The following is a 17,302-nucleotide window of genomic DNA, read 5'->3' as shown; positions in this document are numbered from 1 at the left end:
ACGGTGGCTAGGAGATGTTAACTACCTCGCCTGGTATACCGGAGGTCTTGTGTTCGATCCCTACCCCTGACGCCCGTTGTGTATCTGGAGTCTGCGTCTCTCTCTCTCTCTCATCATCATCACGGTGGCTAGGAGATGTTGACTCTCTCGCCTGGTGTGCAGGAGGTCGTGGGTTCCATCCCGACCCTGATGATGCCTGCTAATGTATATTTGGGAGTCTGCGTCTCTCTCCCATCATCATCACGGTGGCTAGGAGATGTTGACTCTTTCGCCTGGTGTGCAGGAGGTCGTGGGTTCCATCCCGACCCTGATGATGCCTGCTAATGTATATTTGGGAGTCTGCGTCTCTCTCATCATCATCATCACGGTGGCTAGGAGATGTTAACTACTTCGCCTGGTGTGCAGGAGGTCGTGGGTTCCATCCCGACCCTGATGATGCCTGCTGATGTATATTTGGGAGTCTGCGTCTCTCTCATCATCATCATCACGGTGGCTAGGAGATGTTAACTACTTCGCCTGGTGTGCAGGAGGTCGTGGGTTCCATCCCGACCCTGACAATGCTTGCTGCTGCTGCTGTATGTTTGGGATTTTCGTGTCTCTCTCCCTGTGGTCGCGTTGATTTTTCTCCGGCTCCTCCGGGGTTTCCCCTCCACGTTGAGAATTGACATCACCCGCTCAGACTATTTGGCCGCGACAGATTTCCACACGGTGATGATAACGAGTCAACTTCGTTGAGCTATCGATAACACAATGGTCTACAGCCAAAATGCTTCCGAAATAAATGTAGTCCAACATTACGAATTCTGGGTCACTGAGAATGAAAATGATGCTTAAAATTGTTGATTGGCTCTAGTTTCCAAGATATGCTACTGGGTCAGTATATACGACCCTTGACTTGGGAATGGCGGAGGATAAGTGAGTTATACAGGGAAGGGATCTCAATTTAAACCATAAATTACTAAAATACATCGCTTATGGCTCTCACAAATTAAAACAATTTGTGAGAGCGAGGTCGCTTCTGAAACGAGAGTTACTAAGCTTAGTGGGCCTTAGGGGCCGTCCATTAATGACGTCACGCGATTTTTGACGATTTTTGACCCCCCCCCCTAGTCACACGACGTCACAAAAAGTCAGACACCCCCCCCTCAAATATGACGTCACAAAGCTCTGCCCCCCCCCCGCCCCAAAAATAAAACATGCTTCAAATCTCTTTAAACTACTGTCATTGTAGTGCGTATTTAATGTGGCGCTGCACTCTGATGTTGTAGGAGAAAACATTTATTAACAATTATATTTAATTAAGTAGAACGTGTTGTCTATATTTATTTAAAGTTGCGCATTTTGATGTGACGTCACATTTCTCACCCCCCCCCCCTCGTCACAAATGTCTGACACCCCCCCCTCCGAGGTGCGTGACGTCATTTATGCACGACCCCTTACCACCTTATACAAAGACAATTTTAAGTAGTTGAGTTTAGCTATATAGGCCCAGTGGGTCTTGCCTGGTCAAACAAATAGTTATCGATGCCAGAGAGATGAACTATGAACTAGATCGCAGATAAATATAAAAAATATATATTTAAAAAACCTGGGTGTGGGGGAGAGGAAAAATTCCCTCTGTAGTGGCAACACCGCCCCAAGTCGCCGTTGCCGTGGCGACAGCGTCGGGCACAGAGAGACGCCGTTGCTTTGGCGACAGCGTCTCGCAGAGAGACGCCGTTGCCGTGGCGACAGGGTCGCGCGCGCACACAGAGAGAGAGAGACGCTCTGCTGTGGTGCCGCATGGCGGAGCTGGGATTCTCCTCGGTCGACATCGCGGCTCTCGCCGGCCTCCTGGCTGCTGGGCCCGGCTCCCGGCAGGACGACGACGACGACGAAGGAGAAGAGGTGAGACGAGAATGAAATGAGGCGCCCTCTGCTGAAGAGAGAGAGAGCCGGTGGCAGACGGACGATGGGAGGCTGGGGGCGTCTCGTTGGCGGCGGTCGGGCCTAGAGTAGCGCCTTCGTCGATTGAGGCACGGAATCAGAATGGTTATGTATACTGGAGGAATCCCATGAGCTATCAAGCTCTTGTTTAACCTCTGTGAATCCCATGAGCTATCAAGCTCTTGTTTAACCTCTGTGAATCCCATGAGCTATCAAGCTCTTATTTAACCTCTGTGAATCCGATGATCTGTAAAGCTCTTTGTTATACAGCTCATCGGATTCCAGTTAAAAATAGCTTTACATGTCATCGGATTCCTCCAGTATCAATAAATATTCTGATTCAAAAAAGTTCCCGGTTCGAATCCAGCGGCTGCCCTGATTAGTACCAAGGTGTGTATTAACCACAATTGATTATGTTAAGCCGCCGCCTGCTTTACAGCAGATGTTAAAGAAGATCCCGGGACCTTATTCAGCTTCTTCCAGTCTGTATTTATACTGGAAGAATCCGATGAGATCTGACGCTCCTTTTTCACAGATGTCCAGTCGTGGCACGAGGTCAGAAAGTTACAACAACAACAAAAACAATGAAAAAACTAAAGTATAGGCAACCTAAGCAAGTCGCTAAGTAAAAATAAAAAAAATACGAAGAACAAATTGCATAAGTAATAAATTTCTGCCGATATTTCAACACCAAATTGAATCTTGGGCAAGGCAGCAAAAAAGGCAGTCCAAAGTTTGCGAAATTTGAAAGGAAAAAAAAATACACTTCCTATCCACAAATTACTCATTCGGAATCTACATCGTAGATCATCAGCCGCTACTGCCACTACTTTGCATGACCCTCATGAATAATAGTCATTAGGGTCAGCGAGGATTTCCTAGTTAAACAAGGGTAATAATAACATTGTACATAATACAAATCAGAGGGGGAGACTTAAGGCATATTGAGGTTTCTGCGGGGTTTGGGCTCAGTCATATGGACAGAATGAGGCTTAATTATTGGTCCTGCACTTGCTTTTCATTGTGTAATTCATCGGGCAGTGTTTCAGTGAACACTTTCCCTTTTAAGGCAAGGTCATAACAGCCTCATTCTTAGCCACGACCATAAACAATTTCGTGTGCCAAGCTTTCCATAATAGGCACTCACCCCAGAGTATAACAAGCTAACAATTTGATCTTGGCGTTGTTTTCATTGTGTGATTCTTTGTCGTTTACGTCTCTTCTCTGTGTCTGCAGCGTGTGTCATCACTCAATCGTCTGGGTCCAGGGGACATTGGACCAGCAAAGAAGGAGCCCAAAACCAGTCAGTTTCGTTTCCATTTGAACCGATCGAACTGTCATTGAGCAACACACACAATATACACAGGGTGGCCCAAAGGTCAGGACATGCAGGATTATTAAATCTATGTTAACAAATGTTAAAACTGACTTCCATGAACATTAATGCGTGCATACATTGTTTTAATAATTGAATTCATGACTTTTTTAAAAGATTATAGGTGTAATCTTTGAACATTCGTCAGTTGTGTTTTGTCTCAATTCATTCAAGAGCTACTGATCACGTTTTGTAAACGACGAATTTGAGTTGACCCACAGGAAGAACACAAATATACATGAATAATTATAACAGATAAAATATAAACTATTTTAATTCCAGTGTTAAAATAAATTAAATAACCCGCTATCTCCTGACTTTCGGGCCACCCTGTATATCACACTTAAGGGAAGATGTTTTTTTATTTGCCAAAATTGTAAAAAAATAAAACGGCAACAGTCCCTGTTGCCTGTGGCCCAATCATCCCAAATTTAGCCAATTTTGTCACATTTTTACAATGTAAGCAGGTTGAGTCTGGATTGTGCTTGGATGGGTGGGAAAACACCATACACCAGCAAGTTGTCATAGAGAGGACTGTGGTCCTATGTGTTCAGCAGTCGAGGACAGTGCAGCAAAATCCATTGTCCTGTACAGGGACTTGTGTGTCCACGTCTTTGCTTCCCACCGTCATCGACCCGCACTGACCAGTGTGGTCAAGAAGTGAGGAGGCCCTTGTTCAGCAGTGGATTCATAAAAGGGATCCTTCAATATTTATTCATTTGTGATTTGGTTGGTTAACATTGGTACTTTACTGTCATTTGATTCTGAGGGAGACCTTGATTCCAGTAGTGACGAGATGTTAACTACCTCGCCTGGTATACAGGAGGTTATGGGTTCGAACCCTACCCCGACACCTGCTGTATATTTGGAGTGTGCATGTTCTCCCCATGGCCGCGTAGATTTTTCTCCGTGTCCTCCGGTTTTTCCCTCCACATTTAGAATCATGCGTTTAGAGTAATTGACTGCAATAAATTTCCACGTGATAAGCCACTTCGTTGAGCTATTATTTGTGACCAGGTTGCTGCTGTAAAATAGCTATATAGCTCAGTGGGCCTTACCTGGTAAAATTGCAATAGTTTATCGTTTAGATTATTGCATATGTACTGTGTGTATTGGTTTGACACTCATGCTTATGAAATGTTGCTCTTTGGTTTTATGTACCTATTTCCAAAAGGTGCCACTGTTAAGCCAAACAGCTCAAAGGACATCTGGGATGAGGACGAGGTTCCAATTGGGCCTCAGTACGATGACACTCCTGACCACCGGCTACAGCCCGAGTAAGCCCTCTCTGCTCGCCAAGATAGCGGATTAATTGTTCAACATATTCAAAAGGCCACTCGCTGTGGGTGAGACTCATCGACCTGAAACTGACACGGACTTCGCCTGCTTAAATTATTGCGCCTGGAAAACTTTTGACTTTTATTTGATGGGGCTAAATATTCCTTAATTTATTTATAACAATTTCCAATTAACTTTGAAGGCATTCATGTATTAGTTTTGTAATAACTCGTCATGATGATTCAGCATAATCTACTTTTTATTATAAAGTCGTTTTGCGATGATGAACTCACCCCAAATAAAACTGACTACGTTCATGAAAGAGATGCCCGAATCTTGTCAATTGAAACCAACGATAAGCCTTGTCAACCGAGGCGACGACGTCACAAGTTATGCAATCGTCTTGTCTCCCTATGACGTCAGAACACGTCATAATGATCTTGTGACGTCTTGCCATGCGGTATATGATACCATCTCGTGTGACTTGGAACGTAACATTGTTATCGCCAATTAAACACTTCCAAAGACAAACGCATGCAGAATCCTTGTATAGGCATTGCTTCTCTGCCTTGCTTGGTGATGAAACAGAACCATGTCTGTTTAGTTGTAATTTTATTTTCCTCAGAGTTTGTTGTGTCCAGCAAAAAGGTTCGGGACCCTTTGATGAGCTTGAGTCTATGTAGTCAGCCATATCAAATCTCATGGTTGTGTCACGGATGTCATTTTGAATGAACGAATTATACAGTTATTATAAATGTCTGTTAAACGAAATGTTACTCCCTATTTATCGGTAACAATATAAAGAAAATGCAGTGACGCTTTTTATAAAATGATTGTATTGACACAAAGGAAATGGGAGGACAGTACCGTGAAATGATGATTGCAACAGTTCTGCTTCATGGCCCTGAAGCCTTGCTTATAGAAATTCACATCCGTTCTATGAGGGGTGCTCTAAAGAGGCTGTGTTCACTGCAATACAGTGCTGGCTCTGTGCAAGAAGGTTGGTGCTTATATCTGGATGATAAATGGGCATCTAAAGGAGAAGTGGAGTCCATTTCCAGGGAAATGGTCACGAGTACTCTCACAAAGATCAAGCCGAGCCCCAGCTGGATCAGATGTATTAAGCGGAGAAATTGCAGCAACCAAAGAGGTACTAAATTAAAAATGGACCTCTCTGTGCAGGTCCACCTCACAGTCACCATGGAAAAAAATAAACTACACGAGAACAACATCTCAGCTCTTCATGCTGCCTTGGCAGTCGTTGCATTTCAACTGTACTCATGTCAGCTTAGTAAGGCATTTAGTAACAGACCATCCCTTCAGTTGTATTTGTTTTTACACAACTATATCTCCTAATTTCCTGGCCATGAAGGTTCACGTAAGCTTTTTTTATCTTAACGCGTCCTCTTGTTTAAATTATTAATGATGTTGTTGTGATTTGCACATGTGCAAGTGGTTCGAATGGCTGAATGGCGCTGCTCGTTTGTGTAATGATCTTGCAGCTGCCTGAATCCAATAGTTGGAGGTTCCCTTGAGATTCAGAACACTGTATTTACGCCATAATGCTACTTGTCATGAAGCCCTCTTCCCAACTGTACATCATTTATTCATGATAGTTGTTTCTACCGGAAAGCCTCGCAGTCTCAAGACTTTTTCAGGATGCTCGTTCAATTGCCTTGCTAATTCCTAAACACGTATTTTGCATGTGGCAAGACACTGAAGTATATCCAGGAAAACAGACGCATGAGAAGCTAAAAATGTGAAAATGCATCCAGACAGGTCAGCAACCTACTTGCAGAACTGCCGTCTATTGACTTCTTCATAGCCCTGACGGTTGGAGGTCACAATAGTGCGAGATTATTAATGTGTGTGTGAGTGTGGATGGCTGCACCTAGTGGCCTAGGTCTTGGTGGGTGGACGAATGTCAACATCCAACGTGCCCGGATCTATCACACACAGGAATCATACTCAGCCAAGCCGTGTTCTTGATTCTCCATGTTATTTTTACGTACGATCGTCCAGCATTTACAAAATACAAATCTGACATGTTACAGAATGTAAACGAACAATCTGATTGCATCACTCACAATTTAGCATGCAATCGTTTTCATTTAAATAATGAAATATAACACACCATAACGTGAGCTCCCACAGGTACCAAGATATGTAATGCTAAGAATAGAGAGGGCAGGGTTTCAGTCTCCGCGTGCATTTTAACTCCAAGCAGCTTCCAGAACCACAGCGTGGCACTGTAGCGGATAGATTTTCTCGTGACCGAGTGCACCGATTCCTCACGTGGTGCATCCCGGCACTGGCCACTCAGGACCAGATGACGCAAACATCGTTACAGCCCGTTTGCATTTCAAAGCCTCACACTATTCTTTAACACCCGGACTGTAAATACCCAATGATAGTCCACGTGTGTCGACTCCGTGATTCCCAGGGTGACCAATAAGACTAATAAAATGTTATTTGTCTGAAGTAATAGGAGTGGTGAAAAAAAGCATTGGCTTGTGTAAAATAAGCTATAAGAAGAAAGATACTTTGCAAGTGTGTTTAACAACTTACATATGAAGGATCCTGCACAACATTTGTTCAGAAAGGCCCATTGGTTGTGGGTCTAAATGTGTTTTTTGTCCATCAGCTTAATTAATTACTTATTATTGCGACACATATTTCAACAGCGAAAATCACCACTCCCGCATTGCATTGCAGTGGGGGCTCTACCTGCTCACAATTGTGCTTTGCTTATCTCATACTTGGGACACGTGTTGCATTCACAGATATGAAGTGCTGTTCAAGCAGAAGGTTGGGACAGAGGACATTTTCCTGGGGATGGGAAGAAAGGACTCCTCCTCAGCCTGCTGTGAAGACATGCTGGTTCGTAAAAGACGCCACTGCTATCATTGTGATACAACACTCATCGGTGATTTAAAACCCTCATGACTCTTCAGTAAACACCATTCATCATTCGGCCACATGTTCAATCATTCCAAACATATGTTAAATCAATATCAATCGTCGGTTAAGTAAAAAGCTCCATGATATTCTTTGATCTGAAATCCAGCAATATTGTTCCACTTATCATTCTTATAGTGATTGATTTGTTCTTGTCACTTACATTCATGACTATTATCCATATGAAAAAAAAAAACTATAAAGGCTGCCCCTGCGTGAAATCTATTGCTTGTGTGAATGTGGCGAGAAGGCCCACTGTTCGGCACATTGTTTTATTGTCACTGTAATGCCGGCAGCTGCAGCTCTACTTTGTATTTTGATGTCTACAGATCAAGGTGAAGCTTCCAGGCTCAAGATCAGCTGACATTACGGTGGACGTTCATGATACGTTCCTGGATGTGAGGACAGATACATAGTAAGTGTGTTTCTTTATGACTCTTTGGGTCTTTAGTGCTTTGCAATGTTTACTCAGCACCACAGTGATGTGTGTTTATACAGTGCTGTGTTGTCACCTGTGACTGGATATACCGAATGCCATTTACACAGGCACCTCAATTATAATTACACGTGGTTTTTAGCACCAACGTTTCATTTTTTGTTTTTGATTAACTTTGTCTTTGAATTGTTTCAAATTGTGTAATTATAAAATCAGTCTGGCTATTTCATTAACTTAGATAATTTAAAATAATTCAATTTCAAATTTTTCGGGAAAAGTCCTCAATTTGGTTTAGTCTTGATGCGTTAGCACGGCATGTGTATTATTTGAACATTTCCTCTCTGGATATAATGTAAATGCATTCGAGTTATGTTTTGGAGTTTATTTCTGGGTACGTGCTAAATAATTAGAGTACTTTAAATCACATGGCTACGGTGAGCCGTGTGTGGTCCATTCACAATCTGGTCTCTTCTCTAACTCACCTGGGAAACGCGATCACCTGCACTTGGTTTGATGATGGTCACATTTCACTGGAGTTTTCCTGCGGTTTAAGGGTAGTCTCTTTTGCAGTAGTGACCTGCGCGATTCGTGCGCCAGTGGAGGAGTGGGGGGGGGGCAATGATTGCGTGTATAATCCCAATTGAGTAATTTGCGGATAATTCTTGAAATTTCGAAATTTGTACCCCGACGCAAGCAAATTGCAACCACACCGACCTTTCGTCAAAAATGCACGTGACGTCATCGTATGGTTGCTGACGCTGTCGTCAGAGCACCTGAGCCATGAAGGAGCCCGCCTCCTGGGTACTGTGTTCTCATGTATTGTCGTTTCTGTGGCTCCCTTTTCGCCGTCGGCTCGCAGCAAACTGGGGCTGCACCTTCCGCACGCGGTGCACAGCAAGGAGGGCCACGCGCGCTTCGTGAGCGACACGCAGACCCTGGAGCTCACCCTGCCCATGCGCCGCGAGTTTGATTTCATCAACTTCTCATGAGAACCCAGTGTTCACATGCGGGGCAGGGAAGGAGTGGGTAAAGGACCCTCATTCCATTATGCCGAGCGTCACCTATGCCCAAGTTTTGTTGATTTTGTAATTTTTTTCCAAGACAACTTGTTGTTTGTCTGTGCATCTGTTTAGACAAAAACGAGAACTTGTAAACCGATTGCTACAAAGTCAATGCTGTACACGTCTAGCCCTTTGTTTTCAATCGACAGCTGGATGAAGGCCTCCCCACGTGGTGCAGGTCGTGGGGGTTACTTGACCGCGATTCGCCATGCTGGTCAGTGCCCGTTGGTGAATGCGAGGGGCATTTTTGCTGCACTGCCCTATGGTGACAGTGCAATCTCAGAGCAGCCTATGACACCGGTGTCATGCTCGGTGGTCGCCCATCCAAGCATTATCCAGGCTCAACCCTGCTTAGCTTTCGGCTCTTGATGAGATCGGGTGCATTCCGCGTGATTTGGTGATTTAAAAAAAAGACACGATATCTTTTGCAAAAGATTTGCAATGAAATGCTCTCAAACGATCTTTTTCTCAAAGTTAACGTTACGTTGCGTAACACTGCAGTCGGTGCGTTGCGTATTAGGGCGCATGCCCCCTGGTTGTTATTGTGCATACCCAACGTGTTCATCCATTTGTCGGAATATTTGCATATTTGCATGTGCACATTTTGTGAGGCTTGCCATCCTGTTTTATATTGAGCCGCCGGCTCTTTGCTTCGTCACGTGGAAGCCGATTTCAGTTCATGGTATAGCTTTTGTCAAGGCCTCTGACATAATCTCACTGTGGAAAACACCACCAATTGAGCTGTTGGTTTGCTTATGCGTGTGCACATAAAAGCAATTGTGTGTTATGTTAAAACCCGCATTGGCTCATGTTGTAATAAGTAAAACGTGTTTTTATTTCACTGTTGGCATTGTACATCATTTTACATCCAAGTTGTCAAAAAGCGTATGAAAATATGGTTAACGCTCGATTATCTGTGGGTGCGAATTGTCGATGCTTTCGGAAAATAAAATATCTTGACTGAGATGCTGGTTTTACTTATTAGGGGCTCCTCCACACTCGTAGATGGTCTGTGCAAGCAAGCCGATTCATAAGCAGTGGCAACTGATCGCATTTTACACATCTTGACTCTCATTCCACACAAGTAAACCATACATATGTTGTACCCCCTATTTTACACGCGTCTTGCGTCATCCGTGTTTTGTTTTTATCCCCCCCCCCTAGCACCCACGATCATCGCGAGCTGACGACAGCGCACAGCTCGTTACTCTGGGAGTTCTCGAGCTTGGATAATTTATGAAACTTAAACATTTCCCCCAAGATTATTTTGGTATTGCTTAATAATAACAACTCGCCTTTTGCCCGTCCAAGGACGGGTGGTACTGCAGTGAATCTGAAACTTGCAAGCGAAAAGCAGACCGCGACGTGATATATTCATTGCATCAATGCGTGTGCAATTTGTAAGGGCGCGGTGACAGAGACCTATTTAATGTAAAGGTTATAATCCCGTGTTCATCATGACGTCCTTTTTACTTCTATGTCTCAACAACAGCGTTACGGAGATCACGTGACGTGAGGGTTCTGCCTTTGTAGTGAGGGTTGTGAGTTGACGCCGAGGAGGGGGGAGGAGGCGACTCGCCCCCCCCCATGTGGAGTGACGTCAGCCGCTAATTATTATTAATAGGGGGGGGTGTCCATTTGGAGGACGTCACCTTATATTGATTATTAATGAGGAGGCTGTTCAATGTGGAGTGACGTCACCTACTCATGATTATTAATGAGGTGGGGAGGTCCATGTGGAGGACGTCACCTGTTCATGAATATTAATGAGGGGGGCTGGTCTATGTGGAGTGACGCCACGAGCGTTAAGGACTGACATTCCTGGGTGATTAGAGTAGACATTTACAGGCGGTGTGTCCATTGCTGGACGGAAACCTCCCCACGCCGTGCTAGTCGTTGGGTTATTTGACCTTTTGCTTTTCCTAAACGAGTTAATGCAGGTTGGTGAAGTGAGGGGCCAATGATCTGTACAGATATCACTCAGCGCTGACGTTAGCCTTCACCTGAGTTCGATTCCCGTGGCCAGGAATCAAACTCGGGTAGCATAGCGCAGTGTGCGAACTGCTGCGCCACCACTCCCACCCCCCCCCAAACCCCCCTCCTTTGCTTAATTTTTATATGAATCATTTTGATCCATTGTTTAACACTCTTATCATAGCGCTGCAATGAATTGAAATAGCCATGTGTTTTTCATGAAATCAGCTAATTATTAGGAATAAATATGTACCGTAAGATATTTCGAGACATTAAGTGTTCACTGAGGAGCACACTGCGTCAACACATGAGCAAGAGTGGCCCATTAGAAATGTAATAAAAATAACTCCACTCAATAAGTGTAATACCATACTCTTTGGTTCTTTCGGTAAAGTCACGTAGGTAGAAACATAATAGATCACGACGTTTCGATCGCAACACAAGCGACCGTCAGCAGGAGAACTGCCTGCTGTATCTGTTCCACCTGATGATGGTCGCTTGCGTTGCGATCGAAACGTCGTGATTTATTATTTTTCTACCTACGTGACTTTACCGAAAGAACCAATGAGTATGGATTCCCGCTTCACGAAAGCTTCAAATCAAGATACATTGCATGTTCTACATTGTATTTAAAAGCACCGATGCCATCACAAAGTTCAGAAATCTATCCAATACTGATTCAGTAGTATTTACTCTGGGTTAAGTGAAATAGTATATTTATTACAAACGTACAGAAAAAATATTCAGGCTAACACCATCGTCTGCTAGGCTAATTGCGAAGCGAACATAATTACTGTTTTAGAGTCGATGGGTTTTCTCCTGCAAGGTCCACAACGCTGTACAGAGCAAAAGGCTGAATATTGTGTATGTCCTCGTAACGAGGCATCCACCTCATAATTGTGGAGGCAACTTCTTCTCGTCTCGACAATTGAATTTAACAACTCATGAACTCTACTCCCCGCACCTTTACGCTGAAAAAATAAAATCAGACCTTTGTCCTTTTCAGCTTACGACGCACCTGATGCCCGCTGTTAGCTGTCGTCGTAAAGCGAGGTAAATTACAGCTTACAGGTTCAGTTGACAAGTGTGTAAGGGTCGTTGTTAAACCACTTTCTTTCCTCCCAGTTTTCCCTCGTCAGGGAAGCATTGTAAAATTCCACAAACAACATTTCCGCGGAGAATTCACAAGGTGATACCGTGCGGTCCGATGCTCGAATGTTGAGACTTCTAGAATTGGCTTCCTTGCCAACGACCATCCACTTGCTCAGCTCTTCCTCTGGCTCAAGCGTCGCACGCTCGCCCACCCTGGTGGACGTGGCCTGGTGTATCCACGGAGTCTCCAGCTCACGCATTAGCTCTGCGGGGACCTGAAATGGCTGCAGCCTCTCCGCAAAGGCTTTCAGCTTCTCCTTCTCTACGTCTTGCCCACGTCGTAGCCGTGCCAGTGCTTCCTCGGCACTGGGCCCCGTAGGCTTCACGTTTTGGAGAAACACACGCATCGCTCCTCCGATGTTACCACCACCACCACCACATTCTTGAATGGATGCTTTACTTTGAGGGCCACCGGTCTGGCTCATTTTCTGTTTCACCGGAGGTGAAGCTGCATCCAGAGTCTTATCAATGCCTGAGGACCCAGGCGTGATCACCTTCTGTTCTCGTGGCATATTTTGAAATTGCTCCGACCCCGAAGCATGTCCACCGAGCTCACCTTCAGGCACCTTGTTTGTGGAGAATTTGACGCGTGTCACTCCGGCTCCCAACGAAGAATGCTGCACCTTGCAGTTGGCAGTGTCCATATCGGTCCCAGCGACGTTCAAAGATGAGACAGGACGCGGCCTTCTCCACGGCGAAGATCGCTTGCGAGCAGCCGTCCTCTGCGGAGCAGTCCCCGGCCTGCCCGCGCGACATCGCCCTCCGCCGTCGTCACTTTGCTCGACCAACGCAGGGAGCGGCCGCACGTCCTGGGCACGGTGGCGCGCTCTTAGCGGCTGTGCGGACACAGGCGGATGGGGAGGTGGTGGAGGTGGCCCCGTCACTCGCGAAGGCGGCCGCGGCGTCGAGTCCACCCGGGGCTGGCGAATTGTCGAGGACACGGCCGGAGCGCTGACGGGACGCTGCTGCTGCTGCTGCAGTAGGAGCAGCAGCAGCGCGTTGATGGCCACCTGGGCACCGCCGTCGTTCCCGTGGAGCTGGTAGCCGCCAGCTCCACCGGCTCGCAGCGACTCGCTGGCCCCGTGCGGGTGGCCGAGCAGCCGAGCCGACGCGAGCTCGGAGCGCTGCAGCTTGACGCGAAAGCGGTTGTAGGTGGCCCTCTGGTCGAGCGTTATGGAGCTCACGACCTGCCGACGTAAATTCTCCAGGGTGTCCAGCCGCTTCTTGAGGATCATCTCCTCCTTCCAGTTGGCCGATTGGACTTTCTGTGCCTTCTGCGCCGAGTTCGTGGCTCGCTTCTCCATGGCGGGAGACGGACGCCGCGGGGTTGTGAATGTGAGCGCGACCGGCACGGTAAATAGCCGGGCTCCGAGTGAATTCATTTAAAAGGCAACCTTCCCATGGTTACCAATATAATTCTACCTCCACCTCCGTCATTGTGCACCGTAATTCTATACGGATTTTCACACCTGTGCTTAGTTGCCGAGCAACAAGCAATGCAAACCGTGTTGCTATGTTTTTGCTCAAATAGAAGTAAGCAAATTCACGGGAAGCTAGCGGGGTTCTGCAAACAGTCGGTCAATTTACGCGCAGGGAAACCCCGTCTCACAGTGGAGTCATCGCCGCACGTGTCAGTTTTATGTTGAACATTTTAAAACTTTAGGGCAAACAATTATTAATCTGGAATAAAAAAAAAAATTGTGTCTGCTTTCATTAAATCGTTCAGAAAATAAATGAATTCCAAATCCATACGGAAGTTACCATTATATGCTCACTTTAATAGTATCACAAACAAGACAGTGGATATTCTTTGTCTTTCAAATCTAGAATCACGTAGATAGGTTAAAAAATATATATATAAAATAAACGATCGAGACGGCGTAGTTTTTTGTTTATTTCATTATTTTTTTTACCTATCTACGTGACTTTACCGAAAGACCCAAAGAATATGAATTCCTGTAGTCACGAAAGCTTTAAGTCAAGATTTAAGTCAGTTGATGTTCAGGCACGCCATTGGGCTTGAAAATGTAGTGAAGCTTTGACTCACACATGTGTTGTTATAAGCAATGTCATTAACTATGTAAATTGCTGATATCCAATAAATTATATTTATAGACGTTAGACAAGGTCTGTTAAAATATTTTGGAGGTCGGTTAAAGGTTAGACAAAACAAGCATGGCAGTGCACATAAAACTAAGACATTACATGGAAAGGAGACACGCCGTTTGTTTGAATTTGTGATTTTAAATGTATCAGCTTGAGTGAAGGCATTCGTGTCTAATCGATCCCACGCCGCCGTTTTCTTTGCACAGTGCGGGGTGAGTGTTTGAAGGCGGTATTTGCTCTCTGGCTTTTAACAACAGCAGGTCCATTGAACATGACTGATCTCAGAACGGCTGGAAATTTCAATCATGTTTAATGCAATAAAAAATCATTGTACCGTCCTCTACACACGAAGCGTTGTGCTTAATTACTGCCTCTAAGTATTATCTATGAAACCCTTCAGTCTTTAGACGTAAATATCATAATGTCATTGAGGGTGTGGGTCTGTGTTGTAATCTGAGCAGGGATTGGAGTAGGTGTGAAATAATTATTATAGGAGAGTTCTATGCTGTAGTTGAATAATTACAACTAGCTTCATCACTGGCGAAACGTCGTACTCAGATTGTAAATGTTGTGGCTCGGCTCTCCAACACACCGGCGTGCTGTACTAGTGACGAATTGGCACGTTCTGTTTACGTGACAGCCCTTACTAGTTGACTGTGGTGGCGGGTTTTAACAACACATTTATTCTTGGTTCTTTCGGTAAAGTCACGTAGAAGGGAAACAATAAAAATATAAAACAATAACATTTTCACGACGTTTCGACTGCAACACAAGCAATCATCATCAGTCGAAACGTCGTGAGAATTGTATTGTTTTATATTTGTATTATTTTATTGTTTCCCTTCTACGTGGCTTTACCGAAAGAACCAAGAATATGAATCCCTGCAGTCACGAAAGCTTTAAATCAAAAAGACACATTTTATATTTACAAGATCTAACTTCAAAAAAACCTCTATAATGGATCATATTGGTCGCGAATGCCTACGTGTTAAACTGACAATCTGATTTGGATACCACGGCGAACGTCAGAGGCAAGCGATATATTAAACGTTCCTGAGCCTCCTTGCATTTCATCAGTCGACCTGCGTGGTGAAGTATAGTCAAACAACCCTCGTGACTGACATGGCCTGAGGCGGCCTTCATCTAACAGTGGATTGACAAAGGTATGTGAATGATGAAATGTAATTACTGCTTTGCAACAAACTGTCCCTGGTCATAACAATGTCTAAGTTTCACCATTGTCTCGAGACCCTGGATTTTACAATGACTTGTGAATAATCTAGCAGAGAGGGACATTGCCTATAAACAGCTGGCAGCTCACCACCGTTGGCTCAAGCACGCCTGACTGCTGATGAGACACTGAATGTCAAAGCTGGTCCAGGGTTCGCTTTCGTTGAACCAATGCTGCTGAAATATGCACCCACAGGAAAGCCATGTAGCTGATGGGATGTGTCAACAAAAAACGTTGATGTGTAAACTACAGCCTGTGGAAGTGATGGCGATGTGGGTGGAGGAGTTCGTATTTGGACCGTGTATTTATTTGTTTATGATAAACGGCTGTTTAAAATATAAGAATAGGTTTTACCATTTATTGTAATAAAGCAGTTTGTGTCAAGATGTTACAGCACCAAACAGAAACCTTTTGCAAGGAATCGTGTCTGCATTAACCACAGACACTTGTGAGTTGCGGTGAACACGCAAACAAAAACCACACGCTGCGGCAGGATCTGTATTTCTAGATTTAAAGATTTCGTGACTGCTAGGATCCATACTCTTTGGTTCTATTGGGTAAAGTCACGTACCATCCGCCAAGCTGTTTCTCCCTCCATACAGAAACAACCACTTGATACTCCGGTCAAAACCATCACACTACCATATATAGCAGGCGTTACTAAAAAGATTTCCAAAATTCTAAACAAACACAAGGTCCAGGTCCGGTTCAATACAGTACACAAAATTCGTGATCTGATCCCATCCGTGAAGGATTTCATTCCTGACTTACAGTACCCCGGGGTTTACAAATTGAGTTGTACCTGCGGTGATTGCTATATCGGGAAGACAAAGCGACATGTCTCTGACCGAATTCGCGAGCACAAATCAGATTTGAAACACGGCAAAACGAATTCTTCTGCCGTGGCTGATCACTGTTACAACGCTGTGGGTGATCACCATATAATTTTCTCCGATACCAAGGTTCTTTGCAAACCCACGGGTTTTTATCAGAGATTTGTTCACGAGGCAATTCAGATCTACAAACACAGACACAATTTCAACCGAGAAGATGGTTTCAAATTAAGCAACCATTGGAAAGATGTTCTAAATCGAACTAAACATTAAACTAATTTCAATGGTACAGTATATTTTTCAAGTAGTGGTACCCCAAACTTTCGCAGCTCTTATAAATTCCCTTTTCACACCATCAATAGGTAAACTCCCCCCCCCCCCGCGCCAAACGGCAAGTCCACCGGCACGTACACCACCTCTTTCCTAAAATCGGCCAATCAAATGCTAATTTTTATGCTAATTTCTTTGTCAGGACACCTTGTTTGCTCGCACACAGTTTAAAGGTCCGCGGTCTGAGCGTGGTTGTGTTTCGCTAAATTCTCCTGTTTGATTTGTACTAGGTGCCTCGGTGAATGTATATGCTCTGACTTTAACATAGCTATTTCTGTGACCAGTTACAAGCTAATCACTCAGCTATTTAAATGCTAAATTCTACGCTAAATCATTTGTCAAGGGGTGCCTCTGCGGATGTGTATACATTAACTTAGCTATTTCAATGAGCCATTTCAATGCTAAATTCTATGCTAATTCCTTTGTCAAGGCGCTTTGTTTCTTCTCACACAGCTTAAAGGTCGTGATCTAAGCGTGGCTTCTCTCACTCCAGCGCTGTCCTCCAGACAGTCTCGTCCCTTCACCTGATGAAGGCCGCTTGTGTTGTGGCCGAAACGTCGTGATTTTTATTATTTTATTTTTTACCTACGTGACTTTACCCAATAGAACCAAAGAGTAAGGATCTGCATTGTGCATTGTGCC

The 17,302-nt window shown here is 44.6% G+C and overlaps 1 protein-coding gene across 2 annotated transcripts; it reads left to right on the top strand.

Annotated features, from left to right (window-relative positions):
* The first annotated feature begins 1,600 nt into the window (after window positions 1-1,600).
* DNAAF6 (dynein axonemal assembly factor 6) lies at window positions 1,601-9,998 on the top strand. Of its 2 annotated transcripts, none has more exons than XM_032956449.2 (6): window positions 1,601-1,887; window positions 3,163-3,229; window positions 4,476-4,578; window positions 5,560-5,729; window positions 7,363-7,459; window positions 7,867-7,901. In XM_032956449.2, coding segments are annotated over exons 1-6 (543 nt in total). In that variant the 5' UTR covers window positions 1,601-1,782; the 3' UTR covers window positions 7,868-7,901. The 2 variants fall into 2 exon arrangements, with proteins under 2 accessions (XP_032812340.1, XP_032812339.1); XM_032956448.2 differs by lacking the exon at window positions 5,560-5,729 and adding an exon at window positions 8,833-9,998 and having other exon boundaries at window positions 1,639-1,887; window positions 7,867-7,952.
* Window positions 9,999-17,302: the final 7,304 nt, after the last annotated feature.

This window comes from Petromyzon marinus, chromosome 18 (assembly GCF_048934315.1).
Source record: "Petromyzon marinus isolate PM22_M1 ecotype Great Lakes invasive population chromosome 18, UKy_Petmar_22M1.pri1.0, whole genome shotgun sequence".
Taxonomy (NCBI): domain Eukaryota; kingdom Metazoa; phylum Chordata; class Hyperoartia; order Petromyzontiformes; family Petromyzontidae; genus Petromyzon; species Petromyzon marinus.
Note: the sequence above shows the minus strand (reverse complement) of the source record. Positions and strands in the feature narration are given on the sequence as shown.